Here is a 24,606-nt window from a genome sequence, read left to right as displayed (position 1 = left end):
TAAGAAAGACCTGAATACAAATTTGGACTCTGATACAGAGGGAAGCTGGCTTCCCAGGTGGCTCTAGTGGTGAAGAACGTGCCTGCCGATGCAGGAGACATAAGAAATGTGGGTCTGATCCCTGGATTGGGGGGATCCCCTGGAGGAGGGCATGGCAACCCACTCCAGTATTCTTGCCTGGAGAATCTCTTGGACAAAGGAGCCTGGCAGTCTACAATCCATAGGGTTGCAGAGTCAGACACGATTGGAGTGACTTAGCATGCATGCACAGTGTGAAGTAAGCCATAAAGAAAAACAAATATTTTGTATTAACACATATATGTGGAATCTAGCCAATCCAGCCAATCCATCCTAAAGGAAATCAGTCCTGAATATTCATTGGAAGGACTGATGTTGAAGCTGAAACTCCAATACTTTGGCCACCTGATGCGAAGAACTGACTCATTTGAAAAGACCCTGATGCTGGGAAAGACTGAAGGCAGGAGGAGAAGGGGACAACAGAGGATGAGATGGTTGGATGGCATCACCGACTCAATGGACATGAGTTTGAGCAAGCTCCAGGAGTTGGTGATGGACAGGGAAGCCTGGCGTGCTGCAGTCCATGGAGTTGGAGAGTCGGACATGGCTGAGTGACTGAACCGAACTGATGGAATCTAGAAAAATGGTACTGATGAACCTTTTGGCAGGGCAGGAATAGAGATGTAATTGTTGAGAACAAACCTGTGGACACCGTGGGGGAGGAAGAGGGTGAGACAAAAGGAAAGAGTAGCACTGATATATATACTACCACATGTGAAATAGATAGCTAGTGGGAAGTTTCTATATAACAGAGAAGAGAGCTCAGCATGGTACTCTGTGACAACATAGAAGGTAGGATGGGGAGGTGGGAGGGAGGTTCAACAACAATATGTATGTTGTTATTTTTGTTTAATTTCTGAGTCATGTCAAACTCTTTGTGACCCCCACAGACTGTAGCCCTCCAGGTTCCTTTGTTCATGGGATTTTCGAGGCAGGAATGCTGGAGTAGGTTGCCATTTCCTTCTGTAGACAATCTACCTGACTCAGGAATCAAACGTGTGTCTCCTGCTTAAGCAGGCAAATTTTTAGAACTCAGCCAACTTGGAAGCCTGAATAAACACACACACACACACACATATAAGTTCAGTTCAATTGCTCAGTCGTGTCGGACTCTTTGCGACCCCATGGACTGTAGCATGTGAGGCCTCCCTGTCCATCACCAACTCCTGGAGCTTACTCAAACTTATGTCCATTGAGTCGGTGATGCCATCCAACCATCTCATCCTCTGCTGGCCCCTTCTCCTCCTGCCCTCAATCTTTCCCAGTATCAGGGTCTTTTCTAATGAGTCAGTTCTTCGCATCAGGTGGCCAGAGTGTTGGAGTTTCAGCAACATCAGTCCTTCCAATGAACACCCAGGACTGATCTGCTTTAGGATGGACTGGTTGGATCTCCTTGCAGTTCAAGGGACTCTCAAGAGTCTTCTCCAACACCACAGTTCAAAAGCATCAATTCTTCGGCATTCAGTTTTCTTTATAGTCCAACTCTCACATCCATACATGACTACTGGAAAAATCAGCTTTGACAAAACGGACCTTTGCGGGCAAAGTAATGTCTCTGCTTTTTAATATGCTTTCTAGGTTGGTCATAAATTTTCTTCAAGGAGTAAGTGTCTTTTAATTTCAAGGTTGCAGTCACCATCTGCAGTGATTTTGGAACCCCAAAAATAAAGTCTCTCACTGTTTCCGTGTTTCCCCATTTATTTGCCATGAAGTGATGGGACCAGATGTCATGATCTTAGTTGTCTGAATGTTGAACTTTAAGCCAACTTTTTCACTCTCCTCTTTCACTTTCATCAAGAGGCTCTTTAGTTCTTCACTTTCTGCCATAAGGGTAGTGTCATCTGCATATCTGAGGTTACTGATGTTTCTCCCAGGAATCTTGATTCCAGCTTGTGCTTCATCCAGCCTGGCATTTTGCATGATGTACTCTGCATATAAGTTAAATAAGTGGGGTGAAAATATACAGCCTTGAAGTATTCTTTTCCCAATTTGGAAACAGTCTGTTGTTCCATGTCCAGTTCTAACTGTTGCTTCTTGACCTGCATACAGATTTCTCAGGAGGCAGGTCAGGTGGTCTGGTATTTCCAACTCTTTCAGAATTTTCCACAGTTTGTTGTGATCCACACAGTCAAAGGCTTTGGCATAGTCAATGAAGCAGTAGATGTTTTTCTGGAACTTTCTTGCTTTTTCAATGATCCAGTGGATGTTGGCAATTTGATCTTTGGTTCCTCTGCCTTTTCCAAATCCAGCTTGAACATGTGGAAGTTCATGGTTCACGTACTGTTGAAGACTGACTTGGAGAATTTTGAGCATTACTTTGTCAGCATGTGAGATGAGTACAATTGTGTGGTGGTTTGAGCATCCTTTGGCATTGTCTTTTCTTTGGGATTGGAATGAAAACTGACCTTTTCCAGTCCTGTGGCCACTGCTGAGTTTTCCAAACTTGCTGACATATTGAGTGCAGCACTTTCATAGCATAATCTTTTAGGATTTGAAATAGTTCAACTGGAATTCTGTCATCTCCATTAGCTTTGTTCATAGTTTGCTTCCTAAGGCCCACTTGACTTCGCATTCCAGGATGCCTGGTTCTAGATGAGTGATCACACCATCGTGGTTATCTGCATCATGAAGATCTTTTTTGTTCTTCTGTGTATTTTTGCCACTTCTTCTTAATATCTTCTGCTTCTGTTAGGTCCATACCATTTCTGTCCTATATTGTGCCCATTTTTGCATCAAATGTTCCCTTGGTATCTGTACTTTTCTTGAAGAGATCCCTAGTCTTTCCCATTCTATTATTTTCCCTAATTTATTTTGTAAATTAATTTATTTTTTATTGAAGGATAATTTCTTTACAGAATTTTGCTGTTTTCTGTCAAACCTCAAAATGAGTCAGCCATTGGTATACATATATACCCTCCCTTTTGAAATTTCCTCTCATTTCCCTCCCCATCCGACCCCTCTAGGTTGATACAGAGCCCCTGTTTGAGTTTCCTGAGCCAGACAGAATTCCAGTTGGCTATCTATTTTACACATGGTAATTTACATTTCCATGTCACTCTCTCCATACATCTCACCCTCTCCTCCCCTCTCCCCATGTCCTTAAGTCTATTCTCTGTGTCTGTTTCTCCATTGTTGCCCTATAAATAAATTCTTCAGTACCATTTTTCTAGATTCCATATATATGTGTTAGAATACAGTATTTATCTTTCTCTTTCAAACTCACTTCACTCTATATAACAGGTTCTAGGTTCATCCACCTCATTAGAACGGACTCAAATGTGTTCCTTTTTGTGGCTGAGTAATATTCCATTGTGTATATATACCACAACTTCTTTATCCATTCATCTAGGTTGCTTCCATCTTCTACATATTGTAAATAGTGCTGCAATGAATAATGGGATACATGTGTATTTTTCAAGTTTGGTTTCCTCAGGTTATATGCCTAGGAGTAGGATTGTTGAGTCATATGGTGTTTTCTTTCCTAGCTTTTAAAGGAATCCCCATACCATCTTTCATAGTGGCTGTATCAATTTACATTCCTACCAACAGTGCAAGAGTGTTCTCTTTTCTCCACACCCTCTCTGGCATTTATTGTTTGTAGACTTTTTGATGATGGCCATTCTGATCAGTGTGAGGTGATATCTCATTATCGTTTTGATTTGCATTTCTCTAATAATGAGTGATATTGAGCATCATTTCACATGCTTGTTAGCCATCCATATGTCTTCTTCGGCGAAATGTCTGTTTAGGTCTTTTCCCCACTTTTTGATTGGGTTGTTTGTTTTTCTGGCACTGAGTTGCTTGTATATTTTGGAAATTAATCCTTTGTCAGTTGTTTCATTTGCTATTATTTTCTCCCATTCTGAGGGTTTTCTTTTCATCCTGCTTATAGTTTCCTTTTCTGTACAAAAGCTTTTAAATTTAATCAGGTCCCTCTTGTTTACTTTTTTTTTTCTTTTCTTTTCTTTTCTTTTTTTTATTAGTTAGAGGCTAATTACTTTACAATATTGTAGTGGTTTTTGCCATACATTGACATGAATCAGCCATGGATTTACATGTGTTCCCCATCCCTATCCCACCTCCCACCTCCCTCTCCACCCGATCCCTCTGGGTCTTCCCAGTGCACCAGCCCTGAGCACTTGTCTCATGCATCCAACCTGGGCTGGTGGTCTGTTTCACCCTTGATAGTATACTTGTTTCAATGCTGTTCTCTCTGAACATCCCACCCTCCCCTTCTCCCACAGAGTCCCAAAGTCTGTTCTGTATATCTGTGTCTCCTTTTCTGTTTTGCATATAGGGTTATCGTTGCCATCTTTCTAAATTCCATATATATGAGAATAATGTTTGCTGCTAAGTTGCTTCAGTCGTGTCCGACTCTGTGCGACCCCATAGCCTACCATGCTCCTCCGTCCCTGGGATTCTCCAGGCAAGAACACTGGAGTGGGTAGCCTTTCCCTTCTCCAGGGGATCTTTCCAACACAGCAATCGAACCCAGGTCTACCCCATTGCGGATGGAATCTTTACCAGCTGAGCCACAAGGGAAGTCCAAAAGTGGATATGTCTCCTTTGAGCTGGAGTCGAACCAGTGACCTAAGGATGTCTCTCGGTTAGAGTGTCAACTACAGTCCTCCACTCCACCAACTCAGCTATCGAAGGGACTTAGGGAAAAGGAAAGACAATGTTTGCTGTAGGCTTATCACATATGGGCTTTACTATGTTGAGGTAGGTTCCTTATGTGCCCATTTTTTAAAGAGTTTTAATCATAGATATGGATGTGAGAGTTGGACTGTGAACAAAGCTGAGGGCTGAAAAATTGATGCTTTTGAACTGTGGTGTTGAAGAAGACTCTTGAGAGTCCCTTAGACTGCAAGGAGCTCCAACCAGTCCATCCTGAAGGAGATCAGTCCTGGGTGTTCATTGGAAGGACTGATGCTAAAGCTGAAACTCCAATACTTTGGCCACCTCATGCGAAGAGTTGATTCATTGGAAAAGACCCTGATGCTGGATGGGATTGGGGGCAGGAGGAGAAGGGGACGACAGAGGATGAGATGGCTGGATGGCATTACCGACTCGATGAACTTGAGTTTGAGTAAACTCTAGGAGTTGGTGATGGACAGGGAGGCCTGGCGTGCTGTGATTCATGGGGTCGCAAAGAGTTGGACACGATGCAGCGACTGAACTGACTGAACTGAGGGTTAGTTCTGGTAGTCTAGGGTCTTGGAGTCAGTGCTCCCACTCCAAAGGCTCCGGGTTTGATCTCTGTTGTGGCACATCTCATTTATGTGATGAGTTGCTTATGCCTGTTAGTGGCTCAACAACCTGGTTATTTAGTTATTTTAGAGCTCTCAGTCTGCCTCTTTGATTTATTGTCCTGGGAAATAGCAATACATTCCAAGACCAGAGTAATATCTCTATATGTATCTGACTGTGAGGCCCGGCCTGTGGTTCTGCATATCTCTGGGCACCGTGCGCATTTCCACCTGATCTCAGAACACAGCTCCATGTATTTTCCTCTATTTTTTTGCATTGATCACTGAGGAAGGCTTTCTTATCTCTCCTTGTTATTTTTTGGAAGTCCATTCAAATGGGTATATCTTTCCTTTTCTCCTTTGCCTTTAGCTTCTCTTCTTTTTTCAGCTATTTGTAAGACCTCCTCAGACAACCATTTTGTCTTTTTGCATTTCTTTTTCTTGGGGATGGTCTTGATCACTACCTCTTGTACAATATCACAAACCTCCGTCCATAGTTCTTCAGGCACTCTATCAGATCTAATCCCTTGAATCTATTTGTCACTTCCACTGTATAATCATAATGGATTTGATTTAGGTCATATCTGAAGGGTCTATTGGTGTTCCCTATTTTCTTCAATTTAAGTCTTAATTTGGCAATAAGGAGTTCATGATCTGAGCCACAGCCAGCTCCTGGTGCTTTGCTTTTGTATGTATATATATTTATAGCTGATTTACATTGCTTTGGCAGAAACCAACACAATGTTGCAAAGGAATTATCCTCCAATTAAAAATAAATTTTAAAAAATTTGGACTCTGTTACTTATCAACTGTAACACCTTGGACAAATTACTTAAATTTTTTTGCGTGTGTGTTAGTTGCTCAGTTTTGTCTGACTCATCATCCCTATTTCACATTGGGATAAATGTTTGTATCCTAACATAATATAGGGATAAAAATCCTACCTCATACAATTTTGTAATAGGTATATGAACTAATGGATATAAAATAGCTTTTATAATGTCTGATATTAATCAGGTACTTAAAAAAGATTAATGCATTTTTCCCTTTTTGTTAATGAACATTTTCTTATCTTTACAAACAATAGGACAACATGTATTTCCTGTTCTCATGTTTTTCAATTATACTTTACATTTTATCTTCAGCTACAGCTGAATGATATCATAAACAATATCAACTGCTTTCCATTATTTTCCTTTTATGTGCTTACAATTGTTTGAGTGCTAAAGGCTATATGTTTTTAGGTTATTAGAGAGTTCATGTTGACAGTGAAGAATTAAATCAAAACTAAAAGGAAAAGGATTTGATACTTTCAACTTATCAACTTAGTAAAAATATGAGATCAATACGTTTTGCAGGATCAGTTTGAATGTCATTATTTCTGAGAAGTCTGAAATGGGTAGAAGAGAGGAAAGGATCTATTTCTCAACCTATCGATGTAAATCTAACATAATCCCCAAGCAAATAGAAACCCTTGTTTACTGAATCAATTTGAGTTTTACAGTGAAAGGATGAGGCTGCTTGTTAAGTAATGAATTCTTGCTGCAAGAATCAGTCAATCAGGGAACATATGAACTCCTGTCATGGTGTTCAATTAGGAAACCCTGTATTGGGCCACAGTCTAGACCAGTGGTTTTCAAATTCTCTTCATTCAACTCTGGGGATGCGTGGGGTGCGGGGAGGTGATGAAGTCTTTGAGGCATGCCAAGTCCAGGGGAGAGACAAAGGGCTAAGAGAGACTGAGCCCCTCTTTGTAATTACATCACTGAGAGTGATTATGCTTTCATTGTTTTGTATTTTGGTTTTCAGATGCAGTATGTTTTTTGAGAGTCACAACAAAAATACCACACACTTGACAACTAGTATGCACAAACCACTATCTATATGCAAATAGAAAGAGGCACCAAATCTACCTTTGAAAGAGCCTGCAAAAAGTTGGTATGAAAGTATACACACATGCATTAAGTCAAAAATAATTTACAAGGCAATGTAACAGTTGAATGAGGAAGCATTTGAAGAAGAGAGTATTTCAGAGATGAGCTGAATTTGAAGATTGTGAAAGACATAGATGAGTAAACAGGTGAAAGAAAAGGTTTGCTGGATAGGAAAAGGCAAACAAAGACACTCCAGAGTAGAAGTTAAAAGTGGATTGGGAAGGCCATAACCAAGAGATAGGAAAGAATAAATCAGTCTTGGAGGATAGATTATAAAAATGATGAGATAAAGGAGCTGGAATAGAGAAAGATAAGAAAGGTTAGAATAGGGAAAGGATGATATGGCTTCTCTTGTTGTAAAGTAAACACTGCTGAAATAAACTTAAAACAGATTTTTGAAATGAAAAGAAACCTATTAGTAAATGAAAAGTCTGGTCCTTACTCTCCCAGGAGTAGAGAAGGATTGCATTAAGTTATTCCCACCCTTTCATTCTAACCATCCTTTAATGAAACATGAAATGGTCCATTGTGATTAGTGGTCCAAACAAGAGGTAGGGGTGAGAATTCTCCTTATAAAGAAAGCTTCGCCAAACCTAAGAAGACTTTTGCTCTCTGTCTTGAAGGGCCATGTTTTAAGAAATGGATTGAGCCAGGCCTGAGTGCTTCTCCCTTATGTAGTTAACTGATGGTGATTCAACTAGAATGCTGACTATGTATGCAGGCTTTTCCATGCTCTCTCATTCATGGGACTTCTCTCCAGAGTGACTTCTGACACACGATAAGCTCAGTATTGACTTTTCCACCATCACTGCATTTATCAGCTTTCTCCCCAGATGGGCTCTCTGAGGTCCTAGAGGACTGGTGGTTTAACCAAAGACCTTCCCATGCTCATTATTACATCCATAGGACTTCTAACCTGTGTGAATTCTGTGATATATAATGAGGTGTGAGTCTCAACTGCGTATTTTCCACATTTATTGTGCTTTTCTGGTGTGAAGTCTGTAACATAAAGTAAGATATTTATTAGACTAAATGCCATGCCATGCCACATTCAAAAGGCTTTTCTCTGGCATGAATTTGCTCATAATCAACAAGTTTAGAGGTCTGACTGAAGGCTTTTCTACACTGCCGACACATATGTGCTTGTTCCCTGGCATGGGGGACCCAGTGTCAGTGAGACTGACGCTGACTGTCTTACTTGACACTGGATTTTACTCTGACTGAAGGCCTTACTACATTCCTTACACTTGTAAGACTTCTCCCCAGTGTGAACTTTCTGGTGGTCAGCAAAATTTCTATCAGAATAGAGAGCATTCCCACATTCATTTCAACATAACATTTGTCACCTGTGTGAAGCGCCTGGTGCTGTAAAAAGATTCTACTCTGAATGAAGGCCTCCCACACTCATGATATTCTGAAGACTTCTCCCCAGTAAGGGCTGTCTGATGTACCTCTGAGGGGATGAGGAGTGAAGGCTTTTCATGTTCATCACCTTGATGAGGTTTCTCCTTGTCTAGTATTTATTGAGACGGGAGGAGTGGTGACAAATCTCCTCACACTCACATTCATAGAATCTGTCCCCTCAGTGGGTGCTCAGATGAACCACTGGCTGAGGGGTTTCTCTAAAGCTCTTAACATACTCATTACATTCCCAGAGGTTCTTACAAGTATGCATTCCCTGATGGTCAACCAGGTGTGGGTTCTGACGAGAATTTTGCTGCATTTATGGCACCTTCGGAGGTGATGTGTCCCTTCAGACCTCGTCGTCGTTCAGTAGGACTGAGGACAGACTAAAATGTCCTGCAGGTGAGAGCTTTGCCTGCCACAATCCCTGCTCATTGCCGTACCCACAGCACAGCTGACCAGAGCACGTGGGCAAAGAGACGGCTCCCCTTGGCAGCCTCAGGAAGAGTGCTGGCGGCTGCGGGTTGCTGTAGGGGAGGAGCGTGGCCCCAGCCGCAGCACTTTGGGTGCTGACTGCTGGGTAGTGGGGACCCTGGCCTGGCCAGCTCACCTGGGCACTCTCACAGCCACCCAGTAGAGCCAGGGCTCCACATCCTCAAGGCCTGTACAAGGCATAAATGATACGTAATTTTAATTGAAAAAAATCTTTCTACTCCTTAAATAATAATAACAAATCAAGAAGGCAGAAATAAAAAATAACATCTGACCTCCACAGTCTCATTGTTCTTTCTATGTATTGCTCACGTGGCTGCTCAAATGACCTAGTTATTTACATAAAAAACTTCCTTTTCATTTCAAAAACTGTTGACTGGACCCAACTGCTTTTTGATTGTAGTGTTAGAAAAGTATATTAATACTTATAACCAAAAAAATAAAAAAGATATGGCTGTCTTTGCAATATTGAGTTTCCATGTATCTTTAACATCAATCAGTATACACTACTTATAATAAAAATGTTACACATTTTTTTAAAAAATCAGTGATGATTTGGATTTTAGCTTTGATAGACAGCTCAGCTTATGGAATTGATGCCTTGTTTTGTTTTTGTTCAAAATACATCAATGAAGTATATTAGGAAAGTTTGTAGGGTGTCTTTGTAGCAGAAAAGTTGTCAAGGTGACAGCATTAAGCTTTTAGCAAAATGTTTTCTATTCATGCATTGTGCGGGTGTGTGCGTACTCAGTTGCATTCAATTCTTTGCGACCCCATGGACTGTAATCCTCCAGGTTCCTCTGTCCATGGGATTTCCCAGGCAAGAATACTGGAGTGGGTTGCCATTTCCTTCTCCAGGGGATCTTCCCGACTCAGGGATCAAACCTGAGTCTCTTGTGTCTCCTGCTTGGCAGGCAGATTCTTCACCACTGTGCTACCATTAGTATGAATAGAAGAGGAAGCCCTCTTCTATTCATACTAATGGTCTAATTTTTCCCTTAATTATTAAATTTACTTCCTTGACTGTATTAAGACTTCAGTTATGTAACATTTACTGTGTATGTATGAAAGTTTAATCTCTTCACTTCTAAATGTCACTTATCAATCCTTTTTAATAGAGTCTTCTAGTCTTGGACTTTGGAGAAAGAAAATAATAAAGTTCATGGAGAAAGGATGATTCTAAGTCAGACAAGGGTGACAGAGACTTGGCAGAGAAGGAGTTTGTGAGTTCAGTGATGCTGAGAAGGGCTTTCCGGGCATGAGTAAAATCACAAAATATATCACATAGCATCATGACTCATGAACATCAATGAATTTTAAATTGAATCAAAACTGAGATGTTATAGCTAATGATATACTCGTGTCCTAGGCAAGGGTGCACACATAATCTAAATAAGCATGGAATTAAACCAGCCTGCATAGGGTCACCAAACCAACCAGTTTTGATTAAGTCAAGAAATCAATTTAAGTAAGGAGTATCTTTATTTTTTTCACTGAACTGAGAGTCTGTTTCTATTAATAAACCAACAAAATAGCTGATGCAGTTAATGTGATCCCAACTGGTCACAGTGCATCAAATAGAGTATGCAGTTTGGATGAGATTCAATTAATTTTTCTTAAATAATTATGATAACAATTCACAAATTGTTTTTGCCATTTCAAAACCATCCACTGAACTAAACAATACAAAGTAAAAATACTCAACTTATCTACTGAATATATCAACTTACATCACCATCAATCCCCTGTATGCATAGGGCAGGGTTCAGAGGGAGATGACAGGTCTTTGTACACCAAAAGAATTCTTCTAGTCTGCCAAGCTCCTTCTTCAGGACCTCCTGTGAAAAATCATTAGAAAAAGCATTTTTGAAACTGTAAAGAACTTGACTTGCCCTTCAAGTTATACATTTCTTCTTTCGATTATAAAAACTCGTTAATTTAGGGTTACACACTTGGATGCTTTGGGTCAGTGGGTGATGTAGCTGCATATGAGGAGGCAACAGGCTAAAGACAAGAGGGAGTCCTAGGAAAAATGAGGGAGTAAAGATTGAATGCCCTTTCTGAAGCACTTTAAATTAAAAACAAAAGCAAAACAAAGTACTGTTCTATTCAAACAAAACATGATGCATTGGGCTTGACCTGTGACCTAGCAACTTGCAACCCCTGCTTTAAGGAATTATTAACATGATCCATTTATCATAATTCCCTGAAGTCTTAGTTTGTAACTCTTAACATTTACACCTGATACTAATAGTACATTTTAGAAAAAAAATTTCCATACAGTAGGAGCAATAATGTCAAAAAAGATAATTACGGACAATTGATAAATGTCAGAAACGGTAACATATATGAACAAATAGTTTACTAAATGCCAGTGAGTGTATTTCTGATACTTGACTCACTCCCTTCCACAGTCCTCTGCACACGTGGAAGGTCAGAGACCAAACAACACCTTTAGAATTGTGTATCCCCTGAGAGGTAGAGAACAAACGTACAGATATCAGGGGGGAGCTGAGGGGATGGGATGCACTGGGAGATTGGCACTGACATACATCCATTATTATGTATAAAACAGAAAACCAATGAGAACCGACTGTATAGCACAGGGAACTCAGCGCTCCGCGGTGACCTATACGGGAAGGAACGCCAGAAAAGAGGGGACACGTGTGTACATGTGATTGATTCACTTTGCTGTACAGAAAAAACTAACAAAACATCGTAAGGCAACTATACTCCAGTAAAAATTAAAAAAAAAAAATAGAATTGTGTCTTCCCTGTCAAAAAGAGGGAAAAACAATGATAATTAAAAATACAAACAACTTTTGAGCTATTTTGAAAACTCTTTTAAGTCCATTTCTACAAATGAGGTGATCAGATTAATGATGCTTGACTAACTCTCAAGAGTTTCTCAGCTCTGACTTCTGGCTCATGGTCAAATAACAGAATTGACTGCTCCCAGAATCCAGAAAAACAAGGAGGAGAAATGGGGCAAAGTTCCACAATGGGATTCTTTTTGCCTGCCCTCTTTGTCTTTTCTATACCTGGATTTGCCTGAAGAGCATCAGAGGGGAAGCTCTGCTCTCTTTAACTAAAATCTCTTCACCAGGTATAGTTAGGTTTAATTGGGCTTTAAAAGAAAAAATAGAGAAAAAAAGCTTACAGTAACTTGTGAGAAATTATAAATTTTTCTCCCACCTCCTTCTTTTTTCTTTTCCTGTTTTCATGTGAAGAGGTGTTCTCATAAGAGCAGCCAGTCAAGGTGAGAGAAATGCATTTATATGAGAGGATGATGTCAGTATCACTTTGGAACTTGATGCAATTGGTCAAAAAGGCACTGTACTGACTGTAGTATGCATCTTCAATACATGAGGGACTTTAAAGTATAAGAAATAAAGACCAAACCTATACACAAAGTTTGTAAATTTTAAACCAAATTTATTTTACTTATGCTCAACTTTTTGTTTACCATTAGACAATAACTAATGAGTTTGCAATAACATGGAGAAGTCACAGAAATATTTTTTGCATTGCATATCATGTTATGTGCCTTAAGGCTCTTCTCTGCATCCAGAGATTATATGCCCCCCATTAAAAATAAATTCCATGCTTCTGCTTTTTATTTTCCATTTTTTCCTACATAGGTGAAGTAGCATAGCTTCTGGCATTACTACCAAATGAAGATATTTCCAGTAAGAAAAATCTTGTGCTGGGAAAGAGTTCTGGGACAATTTGCCTCCTACTATGTTCATATCATTTTGTTGAAAATTCCTGTTGATTTTAAACGGTGGCTGGAGAGAGACCATGAGCTCCCTTGAGGACAAGATTCATGGTTTAGTCATCTTTCTATCCTTAACTCTGAGACCATAGTAAGTACTTGTTATTGAATTATATTCTTAATCCAATGAATGGAAGTTCACTATCTCTCTACATCTAGAATGTGAACTTAAGAGAATCTACTTAATCGTCTGTAACAGTGAAGGGAACTAGTAATGCAGACAATTAAAAAGAGCAAGTATTCTTCCATTAGATCAAGAAAAAGAACAGCCAGGTCCTTTATTATAATCAGTGATGAAAGAGGTACAATATTTTGACTACCATCCATGGATGTTAGTATGAAAGTCTTATTATCCATACCACTATTGATTTGTTTCATGTATTTCACTTTATTTGTTGTGGCAAGAAAAAAAAATGCCTTTAAAAATGTAACTTTGATTAGTGCAGAGTTAGAAAAATTTAGACCCAAATTTTGTCCCTTGGACAAGGGTGTTTAAAAAGTCCCATTTGTGTACTTCTTCTGTGAGTCTGAACTGTGCCTCCATTCTGAGGAAATTACTTCATCTGGTCATTTTAGTCAAATTGCCTTGAAATTGGTCTCTTGTCAGGTACTGTTTGTGCTACATGGCTATTTAAATTAAAAAACCATGTCCTGGTGATAGAAATTATCATTAACATTAGGATAGTAAATTGACAAAAAAAAAAACTTAAAAGAATTGATTGAAGTGTCTTATGACTAAGTGGCAGTCAAGGAATGTACTTTCAGTGTTATGAAATTCAAACTTAATTGAATCATAATGAAAAAGAAAACAAAACTTCATTACACGAAGATTGATGTCCCAACAAACCTGTCTTTGAGGGTCACTGGCACCCTTGACTTTTTCCCCAATGTCTCCCAGAATCTTGATAAGTTTTTGCTCCTTGGCAAACTCGTCCCTCAGGGCTTTTCCTGCACAGAATTGGAGTGCAGCCAATAGCTTCTGATACCAGCTTTTAAAATAAGCTTCATTCTGTGCATCCTTTAGCAGCCTGAAGGAAAGGGAGAAAAAGAATCCTTGTATCTAAAGCTGATTTTTTTAAAACACCTCCAGCAGGAACAATAAGTGCGTTTCAGACTAATCTGTGTGATGGCTTTGGGCAGTTTAACAGCCTAGAATGGGGAAAATGTTGTTTATTTGTTGCCAGTCGTCAAGTTTCATCTGATAGTTAATCAGATTCCGAGAGTGAAAAATCAATAACAGACCCACTATTCCTCATTTCAGTTCATGATGCACTTTTTCTTCTTTCAGGCTTCTTAAGTTCTATGACAAATAACTTATCCTAAGAGCCTATTTTTGGCTTATTAAAATACAGACAAAGTTTTTAAAATTGTATTTAATAGTCACTATGCTTAATGGTGACTCAACCATCAACCCCATGTTTTTCTGTTTTTCTTCAATAGATAATGTCCCCACACTGTCATATATCTATGTATTGCTCTTTATTCCATCACTTCCCCTTGATTACCTGGAGGAAGATACCATAAAGGCAAGAACATGGTGCTTTTTTTGTTGTTTCGTTTTGCTTTCAAGTATTTCTGGATTCAAATCTTAGCCCTACAACTTCCAAGTAACTTAGGCTACTTACTTAAACCAGTTGAGGTTAAAAAAAAATTAATATCTCTGAACCTATAGAATTATACAGAATATAGAAAAAGTTAATGTGATTCTAATTCAAAAGGGCTTAGCTCAAAGTATGTACTAGTCAGTAAAAAAACATTAGTTCAGCTGTATCTTGCAGTCTCCCCAAGCCAACTTCTCTCACTGGCAGTCTGCTGGTGTCATGAACACGGGAAGCACAGAACAAAAGAAGGGAAGGACACTTCGCGAGATAATGGAACAGTGACAATTACTGGATTACTCTTTCTGCCATGTGACAATTTCTATTTCCTTGAAACTAATCCCAATATGCTTCAGCTTTACTTTTTATTATGCCCTAAAACAATGAAGTAAAAAAGACTGATTCCTTTAAATGTTAACCTATCTTTGACTGATTCTTTAATTCTTGTCTCTAGTCTTCTCTTCTAAAAAAAAATTATCATTCAAGGAACTAGAAGAAAGTTATGAGAATGGAATGCTGAAAAAAAGGATTAAATGCCTAGAAGCCAAAATATTAATATATATAGATGAGTTTCATTTTGCATTCCTAATTTTGCATCTCTGCCCACTATGTATTGTGCTACAGAGATTCTAAGAAACACATTATTTTCATTTGTTGTATATTCTCTGTTCTTACACATTTAAGTTAAAAAGTTAATTGAATGAATCTGCTTTTTTTTAAGGAAAGGGCTTTCTCTCTTGTCATTTTTACGAAGCCAACTTATCTTCTCGCACCTCTTTTACTTTTGCAAAGGAAACATAAACTGAGTGGAATAATAGTTCTTATTTCTGAAAGGCATTAAAAAAAACCTCAAGGTGCTAAAGATGTATTGATGAAAATATAATCTATTGATACTTATAGTTTCAATGTAAGGAGAATAACAGACAATAAAAAGTTTCCTACCTACTCCTTCAATGGGATTTTTGAGATGTCAGATATAATAAATGAATCATGTCATTATTTGAAGGCTCTAGGAAAATGAGAGTTGTATGGATGTGAATTGGAAAGCCTCAAATGAAAGCTTAAACTTCAAGATATTTTCTGCAGAGTGTATACCTCGGAGGGCCTTCCCAGTGCCTCAGTGGTAAAGAATCTACCTTCAGTTCAGGAGACACAGGAGACACAGGTTCTATCCCTGTATGGGGAAGATTCCCTGCAGGAGGGCATGGCACCCCAGTATTCTTGCCTGAAGAATCCCATGGACAGAGGAGCCTGGTGGGCTATAGTCCATGAGGTTGCAAAGAGTCGGAAATGACTGAAGCGACTGAGCATTTACCCATGTATACCTCAGAGATTTTCACAGTAATTTGAGGACTTCAGTAATATCCAGTTGTATAGGCTACTTAGTTTTCAATAAGGTAAGGAAGTGATGGATAGAATATTTCTATATCCCATATCAATGCTTGCCAACACTCTCATACATTTTAAATACTGAATTACTCGTTTTTACAGATATTATTATTTAAAACTTTTAGAACATAACTATAACTCTATTACCACCTGACTATTACATACATGATGAAAGGTTATTCTGCACAGATGAAGTCAACTTTTTACTAAAATAGTTAAAGAGAAGATATATTTTAGGAATGGGAGTGTGGTCATAGGAATTGTCAAGATTGTATTACTTGTATCCAAAATACTCTTAACCAACTCGATGGACATGAGTTTGAGTAAGCTCTGGGAGTTGGCGATGGACAGGGAGGCCTGGCATGCTTCAGTCCCTGGGGTTGCAGAGTTGGACACGACTGAGCGACTGAACTGAACTGAATTCTTATTCTATTAGAAGTCTATTTGCTTTCATGAGCACTGGTTCAAAGAGGGAGAAAAAAATCAGTCTAACTCATTGTCCAAAATAAAACAGCAGGGACTTCCCTGGCAGCCCAGTGGTTAAGACTCTGCCTTCCACTGCAGGGTGCGTGGGTTCAATTACTAGTTGGGGAGCTAAGGTCCCACTTGCCTCATGGCGAAAACCTAAAAAACATAAAGCAGAAGCAATATTGTAACAAATTCAGTAAAGACTTACAAAATGGTTCACCATAAAAAAAAAAATCCTTAAAAAATAAATAAAAAAATAAAACAGAGCAGGGGAGATTTGTAGAGAGATTATGTGACTGTGCTTTAAATTTTTTTAAGTGAAGAAAACTCAGTGTATTTCATTGTGATTATTTTCCTTATAGAACATGTCTCATTCAAACTTTCATTTCTCCCATGATGACATGGTCTCCTGGTTCCAGCTCTGTGGGTTTTTACTCAACTTGTAAGTTGTTTTACAGAGTGCGGAATTGAAATGATAGTGTGTTGTATAATGATCCTGAGAGGTCAATTAGTCTATCCCTGTGTTGTCAGCGACAATCATTTTAACTGAGGAGAGAAATTAGCATGTACTTTAATTTTAATCTATTCAGAGAAAGCTGGACTATTCAATTTTGAGTGGAGGGTTACATAATTCTGTGTCAATGACCTTTACCAGCAGGAAGTGGCAAACCCATCATGTGGTATTTTTTACCTGCTGCTTCTGTTTGTAAGACTGGAAAACAACTGGTCACTTTCCCCTGAGAATTACAGAAACTCTTTTCACAAGACACTGTCACTGGGAAAAGCAGAATTGCTTATGCCAAATTAAAAAAAATAATTTTTTAAAGTTCAGATCAAGGGATTGAGAAATAGGAAATAAGACTTGGTGCTGAAAGACTGGGCTTTTAAGATGCAGGCAACGTGACCACAAACAAACTATGAGGTAAACCTCAAAATGTCAGAGACCTGTTTATCCCAGTGCAGGCGAGATACAGGAATAGTTCAACTTGATATTATTTTTTACGTGTGTCTAATGGACTGTAAGTAATGACAACATTAAAATGAGAATACATGCATAAAATCCAGCTGATTAAAGGTTTTGGTAGTGTTGAGAATGAGAGGCAAAAATAAGAAGAGAAGCAAGCATAACACAGATGACAGAGCATAGTTGTTCTGGGATGTCATAAAGGCATTTGCCTAAGTTAAGGGGATAGTGGTGAACTCAGATACACAAACCCCAGCAGCATGAAATGGAGATTTTCCTTGGAAATTAGAGCTTTCCTCCATTTCTTCATGCACATCATGCTTCTGATCACATGGTGAGTGACTTGCTGGAGGTCCAGGAAAAGGACAGCTAGTTCTCACTTCATCAGTCTACCAGCAGGACAGAACAGGCTAATCACACCAACCCAGCTCTCCTTGCCTCATGACTCCCTTCAGTGTAGGTCTTAATCTTAGTTCTCAATAGCATTATATCTTAATCAGATGGTAAAGAATCCGCCTGCGATGCAGGAGACTCCGGTTTGATCCCTGGGTCAGGAAGATCTCCTGGAAAAGGGAATGGCAACACACTCCAGTATTCTTGCCTGGAGAATTCCATGGACAGAGGAGCCTCGTAGGCTACAGTCCATGTGGCCACAAGGAGTCAGACATGAATGAATGTATGAAATACACACCCACGTGTGTATTTCCTGTGAGGGAAGAGAAGAAACAACATTCAAAAGAAAACTGAGCTACACAATGAAGATGAGTGATTTCAGGTCACTCCAGGACCTCCCCTTCCCATTGCGTCTATTGGTTTTTACTTTAGGTGGGGGTAAGGCATGTGCTCCTAGACCAGGTCTTAGTGAGCATAGCTGGATTTTCGAATGTGACTTCTTTGAGTGTATTTATAACCCTGGGACATATAAAGGCTGAAATCCAATATTTGATATGGAATTATTAACTATAAGTTTTCAACAGTTTGTTAAAAAGTAAAAAATAATGTACCTCTTTAGTCTTTATAACTTTACTTCTCATTGGTTGACAGATTTATTTAATATTTCCCTAAATCGAGGTGCTTGATACATTTTATTGTCTTGCAAACATAGCTGTTTCCTATGACTAGCTCATTTCTAGAATATTGATTCTCTCTTTCAGAAATATAGCACCAAACTTCTTTTGAATTTTGCGCATAGGGAGCATTACATGGTCGAAGTCTGCTGAAATGTAATTTCTAATCAATAGTTATTTTGCAACATACATTTGTCTATAAGCCACTTTGAAACAAGAATATAAAACTATTAAAGGGGAATAAATTCAGAAGATAATGAAATCCATACTCTGGAGACTGTATACATTTTTAGAACACTTAAATATATGAGAAGAGTCCCTAAGGTATGAACTGACTTCATTTTACCCCCATTTTGCAATTTATGTACCAAATATTTATTACCACCTCCAAAGCAGTGTGTTCAGAATGCCATATGTTCATACTTACAATCTTTCCACTGTGTTCACACTGTGTGGTAGATTTGATTATTTTTCTCAATGCCATGCTTTCTTCTCTGAAGCTTACACAACTACACTATTTGCTCTGTGACTTCCAGTGTCTTCCCAGAGGCAACATCTACTTTTCCACCCCATGTCAGGACTGGCCTTGTGACTTGCTTAAGCCAGGAGGTTATGACTGGATAAAATGTATGCCCAAGTCCATGTGGACGCTTTAAATGTACTATCGTGGATTGGTTTGCTGTCTTGTACTTCTGCTTTCTGCCATGAGAATAGCATGTGCCCGCTGGGGTTGCGGGTGAGGGATGGGGTTGTTCCTTCAGTGCTGGAATGAGAAGATGATGCTGAGTGGAGCCGAGCACTGCTGTGTGGAGTCCAGGGCAGCCTAGCAGAGCTATAGTAAGTCTGCAGCCTGTGTGGTACATAAGTGAGAAATAAATCTGTTGCTATAAGCCACTGAAACTGTGGGGCTATTTGTTGACATGGTGGAAACTAATGAATATGCCAAGTTTTATACTCTTTCTCTTTCCCTTTTCTTTGCTTTTGTTTTCATTTGTTTGTTTATATTGCCTTTAGAATATGGAGCATATATATGTTTTTTAATCTCTCCAATGTTAGCCCTGAGGATACTCTGGGGGCAAATCTAACGAAAGAAATTAAACAAAGGAGGCAAGTCTGGTGAAATAGATGGGTGAACAATTTGAGTACACTAATTTAGATTAAAAAAATTATAAAAGTTAGAAAAATGACTTTCTTTTATGGATCATTCAGTCAGTTCAGTCACTCAGTTGTGTCCGATTCTTTGTGACTCATGGACTGACTGCAGCATGCCAGGCTTCCCTACCATCACCAACACCCAGAGCTTGCTCAAACTCATGTCCATCGAGTCGGTGATGCCATCCAACCATCTCATCTCTGTCGTCCCTTTCTCCTCCTGCCTTCAATCTTTCCCAGCATCAGGGTCTTTTCTAATGAGTCAGTTCTTCGATCAGGTGGCCAAAGTATTGGAGCTTCAGCTTCAGCATCGTCATCAATGAATATTCAGGACTTTAGAATTGACTGGTTTTTATGGATCATAAAAAGCCCAAAAGAGTACTTAAAAAATGATTTGATATGGTTCATTTGGACATGCATATTCTGTTATATTGCTAGAAGCTTATTGTTATTTTATTACTACTAACATACTTTTTGACTCATTTAGAGTATGAACAGGCCTAGGTACCATCTGCTGTTTTGTCCAGCCCAGGTGTCTGAACATCTAATAGGAGATTCTCTCTGAGTGAAAATGCACTAATGGGTGCAACAGGGCAATGACAAAATCTTTTGACCTACATAACTCAGGACTAGACAAACCTAACACACTACTAGATGAAGGGTCTGATGGTTGAGGGAAGTGAGGGAGGCAGTACACCTAGCTGTTTGAGAAACTGAACTCTGCTAATGGTGACAGCTGGAAGAATGCAACAGCTGAATAGGGAGGGTTTTGGAGGAGAAAGCATTTATCTATATTAGCATGCTTAATGGAACTTCCTTTATTGCTCTGGAGTTGGTGATCAAGACCGAAGATTAAAGGAAAGAGACAGCAGTTATCCTATGCTTTAACAATAGCCGAAGAAGTGACTGGAAGTCAGAGAACTCTACAGGGTTTATTGGGAGATGCCCAAAATGGCTATGATACACCAAGTGCCATCTCCCCTACTGGGCTTTATATTTTCAAGTGGGGTTAAAGGAAAGGGGCTGTTTGAGAGTCATGAGTCATCAGCTTAGTGAGGGATAGAGTGGATCTGCTATTCTCACACATCCCTGCAAAGTCTAATGAGGAGGGAAGTTCAAGGATAGCCATTTATTCAGATATGTGCAAGAATGGGAGACAATTGCCTCATTTCCAGGTTAAATGTCTGTGCTAAAAGAGGGTATGTTGATTTTCCCTGGGGATGTCAATAGGGAACAGAGTGCAATGCCAAGATGGAAAAACAGGATAGCAAAGGAGCAGCCTCTAGTCCTGCACCCTAACTGGCAAAGCAAGGATGTGTGAGTTTCTCATGGTTCAGATAAACACATGGCAGGTAATTAAATGTGATCCCACTCCTTGTGTTGGTTCCTCAGCCATGTCTGGCTCTTTGTGACCCCATGGACTGTAGCCTACCAGGCTCTTCTGTCCATGGAATTCTCCAGGCAAGAATACTGGAATGGGTAGCCATTCCCTTCTCCAGGGGATCTTGCCCATCCAGGGATTGAACCTGAGTCTCCCACATTGCAGGCAGATTCTTTACCATTTGAGCCACCAAAGGTTCAGCCAAAGGAAAATCTCCTAATGGGAAATCCTGCAAGGCTGGAACTCACTCACATGAGGGAGCCAGCTTTGACACTGAATCCACAGGGGCCTTGATGGAGAGTCAGAGACCACACACAGAAACTGTACTTTCTTGCCTCAGTGAGTGCGAGGGTCACTCTTTCTCTTTGTCCCCCACTCCAAATTAAGAAAAGTGAGAACTAGAAGACAGAAAGAAGAGGAGTGAAACAGCAGGTAATATTCTCCACCCACCACAAGTCCCCTAAGCTAAAACTTGGGGGTGCTAGAGAATGAGGGGGAGGTGTATGCCAAATTGGAGAAGAAAATTAAGTTTTAAATTGGACAAAACTGGTGAAGAGTTTTTTTATTGTTTGCTATCTAAAAGTGACCTAGGAATCTGTGGAATCTATCCTGGCTTTAATTAGGAAATGTGAAAGGAAACAGTAGATTTTCAAAATAATAAAATGTTTTATTGGAGACCTACCAATACCAGGCTCAGCCATTTTAAATAAAGCCAGGCAAGACAGTTAAACACCTATGAGTCAGTGCAAAAAGAAATATAGCTTTAGGAAATGCACTGACCACACTGCATGAGAGAAAAAGTCTCAAAATGCAGAGTAAAAACTGGGAAGTCTTGTCTCGTAATTTTCAGGGAGTTGGTTGAGATTTCCCTCTTTGCCTTTCTTCATCCCCTTGCAGCCACTGACTGCTCTTTTAGAGCACTGCTGATTTTGGCTTCCCTTGTGGATGACTGTTGTGATACAATACACATAACTGTTTTCAAGAAATCAAAGTTGTTTCACCAAGAAATAGGATATTAATACTTCATATATGTGTACATAGAGGTATATATTTACTACTATAATTGATATTTTATCATCATATCAAAATCTTTTAGCAGTTATGACCAGTTGCATAGTTAATGATAAGCTTAAATGATATTTTTCTGAACAAAAATTAGCCATAAAGGGTACCCAGTTTATGTACACACTTGTAATCAGGATGACGCTTACACTGCAGTGTTGCTCTCTTAAGATTATCTGGAAGCTATGAAGGAAAGAAAAAAAAACTATGCTGAGCAGGTAAGTTCCCCTGAGTAGATTCTTGAATCTATAATTAGAAATCAGAGCCCTTTTCGCTCATCTTGCTAAGGGATATGGTCAACTTGGGAGATGTCATTGCTGCTGTTTAGTAGCTAAATTGACTCTTTGTGACCCCAAGGCTTATAGCCCGCCAGGTTCCTCTCTCCATGGGACTTTGGAGGGGGTTGCTATTTCCTTCTCCAGGGCATCTTCCCAACTAAAGGATGGAGCCCACGTCTCCTGCTTGGCAGGTGGATTCTTTACCACTGAGCCACCTGGAAAGCCCAACTTGGGAGATTAAGGTAAATAAATAAAACTCTTTCCAATCCACTCACAGGTATTCCTTTGTTCACATGTTTAACATACTGAATGATGTGATGTCAGAGAGCAGAAACTCTGTCATCCTCCTCTCATGCCAACACACTTTCTGCTTTAGTGTTATTTTATTCAAATCACTTTCCTTAATTGAGCACCAAGCTGTGAATGGCTATCAGTGACCTCTCTCAGTCCCCACTGTTATACTCCTTATGTGCTTACTAATCCTAAAACAAAACAGGCGGACTTTTGGCCCTGGGCACACTTCAGAATACTAGCCAGCCTTCAATGAGGTCCTCCTGTATTACATTTCCCTTTTTTCTCATTCTGGTTTTCTCCCATCCCTGACCACCAAGATTCGTACTGCTTCTGCTGCTCTTCCTTGGCCAGAAACTACCTAGCCCTGCTCTCCCCTGTGGTGTTCTGGGGTCCCAATTACTCCTTGTTTTTCTTACTCTGAACATGTATCTCTCACTTCAAATTACACTCATATTTTTAGAGAATAATATCACATTAGTGTAGAGCTGAACTGCACTTTGAGATAATCCCTCCCACCCATCACATTTATTAGGTGAGGAAACAGGAAGATTAAGGGACTTGCCTAAGATCCTTATGACAAGAACACTGCATTCTTAACAGGCTCTTTCCATAGCACCACAGCTTGTGTGTTATGGAACAGATGTTTGTGTCTCCCCAAAATTTGTATATTTAAGCTCTAATTCTAAATGGGATGATATTGGAGGTGGGACCTTTGGGAGTTGATTAAGCTTAGATAAGGTCATGAGAGTGGAGTAATATAATTAGATTACTGCCTTTATAAGAAGAGGAGACTGGAGCTCTGCCACGTGAGGACACTGGGAAGGTGTCCAGTGCCATCCAAGAGCCAGGAAGAGGACACTTATGGAGGACTGAAATTGGCCAGCACCTCAATCTTGGACTTCCCAGCCTCCAGACTGTGAGAAATAAATTCATGTTGTTTAAGGCACACAGTCTGTGTTATTTTTTAACTGCAGCCTGAACTGATTAACACAGTGTCCTAAAAACCATTAAAACACAACTTGGAAGATGATTTTATGCTTGCATCACCTTTGGCAAGAAACTTAGTGCTTTAGCTCTTCACTTTCCTACTCTGTAAAATGTTGGAGTTTGTGAGGTTCTGTTAGATACCTTCCAGCTCTAGGGCTCCATGACTTTCATACTTAATGAACTTACCCAACATCTACACCAGGCATTTCCTAAGCATTTCCGGTAGCTCTGTTAGGTAATTCTCACAAGCACTCCAAGTAACGTGATTCCCTCCATTTTACAGAGGATATTACAGTTTACAAAGATCCAATAACTTGCCCAAAGTTATTGGATAATTAGGTGACAATGCCCAAAGTCACCCAACCTGTAGACCAGGGATTCAAATGCAAGTGTATCAGACTCCAGAGCCCTTGCTCTTCATCATCACCTTGTACCGCCTGGTGATATCCTAACACAGGTACCAGCTGATGATTTACTCTTGAGACTAACAACGACGGCTCAGCAGGTAAAGAATCCACATGCAATGCAGGAAACAGTAGGTGCAGGTTCGATCCCCAGGTTGGGAAGATTCCCTGGAGGAGGAAATGGCAACCCACTCCAGTATTCTTGCCTTAAGAAAAATCCCATGGAGAGAAGAGCCTGGTGAGCTACGGTCTATGGGATTGCAGAGAGTCAGACACGACTTGAGCGCAGGCACCGATCGAAGGATTCTCTTCTTGCCTCTTTCTAATTATGTTTTTCTTTAACATCTCTCTCTTACTTACTGTTTTGTAACCCTCAGAAGTCTCATGCTCTCCAGGTTGACTTCTTTCTTTCCAAAGTTCCTCATTTAATTTTGTCCTGCTATGTGTAAGCTCCCTGCCAAAAACCACCAAACGATGTTAATAATATTTTCCTTTCTGCTTCTATTAATAACATTTTTTGAACTTTTAAATCAGAGCTTGTTAACCTATTTTCATGTGAAACACTTACAAGCAGGAATACTTTTTTCTCCCCACCTGGTCAGTAAAACGAATAGGATATGTGGATCTACT

General features: G+C 39.6%; 1 protein-coding gene across 1 annotated transcript in view; it reads right to left on the bottom strand.

The window, feature by feature from the left end:
• PIK3C2G (phosphatidylinositol-4-phosphate 3-kinase catalytic subunit type 2 gamma) overlaps window positions 1-24,606 on the bottom strand; it is a 410,949-nt gene that overhangs the window by 152,372 nt on the left and 233,971 nt on the right. Inside the window, exons 19-20 of the mRNA XM_043882432.1 lie at window positions 13,780-13,960; window positions 10,888-10,995 (exon numbers count right to left, since the gene is read on the bottom strand). Of these exons, the coding sequence (XP_043738367.1) occupies window positions 10,888-10,995; window positions 13,780-13,960 (289 nt within the window). The remainder of the gene's footprint in view (window positions 1-10,887; window positions 10,996-13,779; window positions 13,961-24,606) is intronic.

Source organism: Cervus elaphus, chromosome 22 (assembly GCF_910594005.1).
Source record: "Cervus elaphus chromosome 22, mCerEla1.1, whole genome shotgun sequence".
In the NCBI taxonomy this organism is placed as follows: Eukaryota; Metazoa; Chordata; class Mammalia; order Artiodactyla; family Cervidae; genus Cervus; species Cervus elaphus.
Note: the sequence above shows the minus strand (reverse complement) of the source record. Positions and strands in the feature narration are given on the sequence as shown.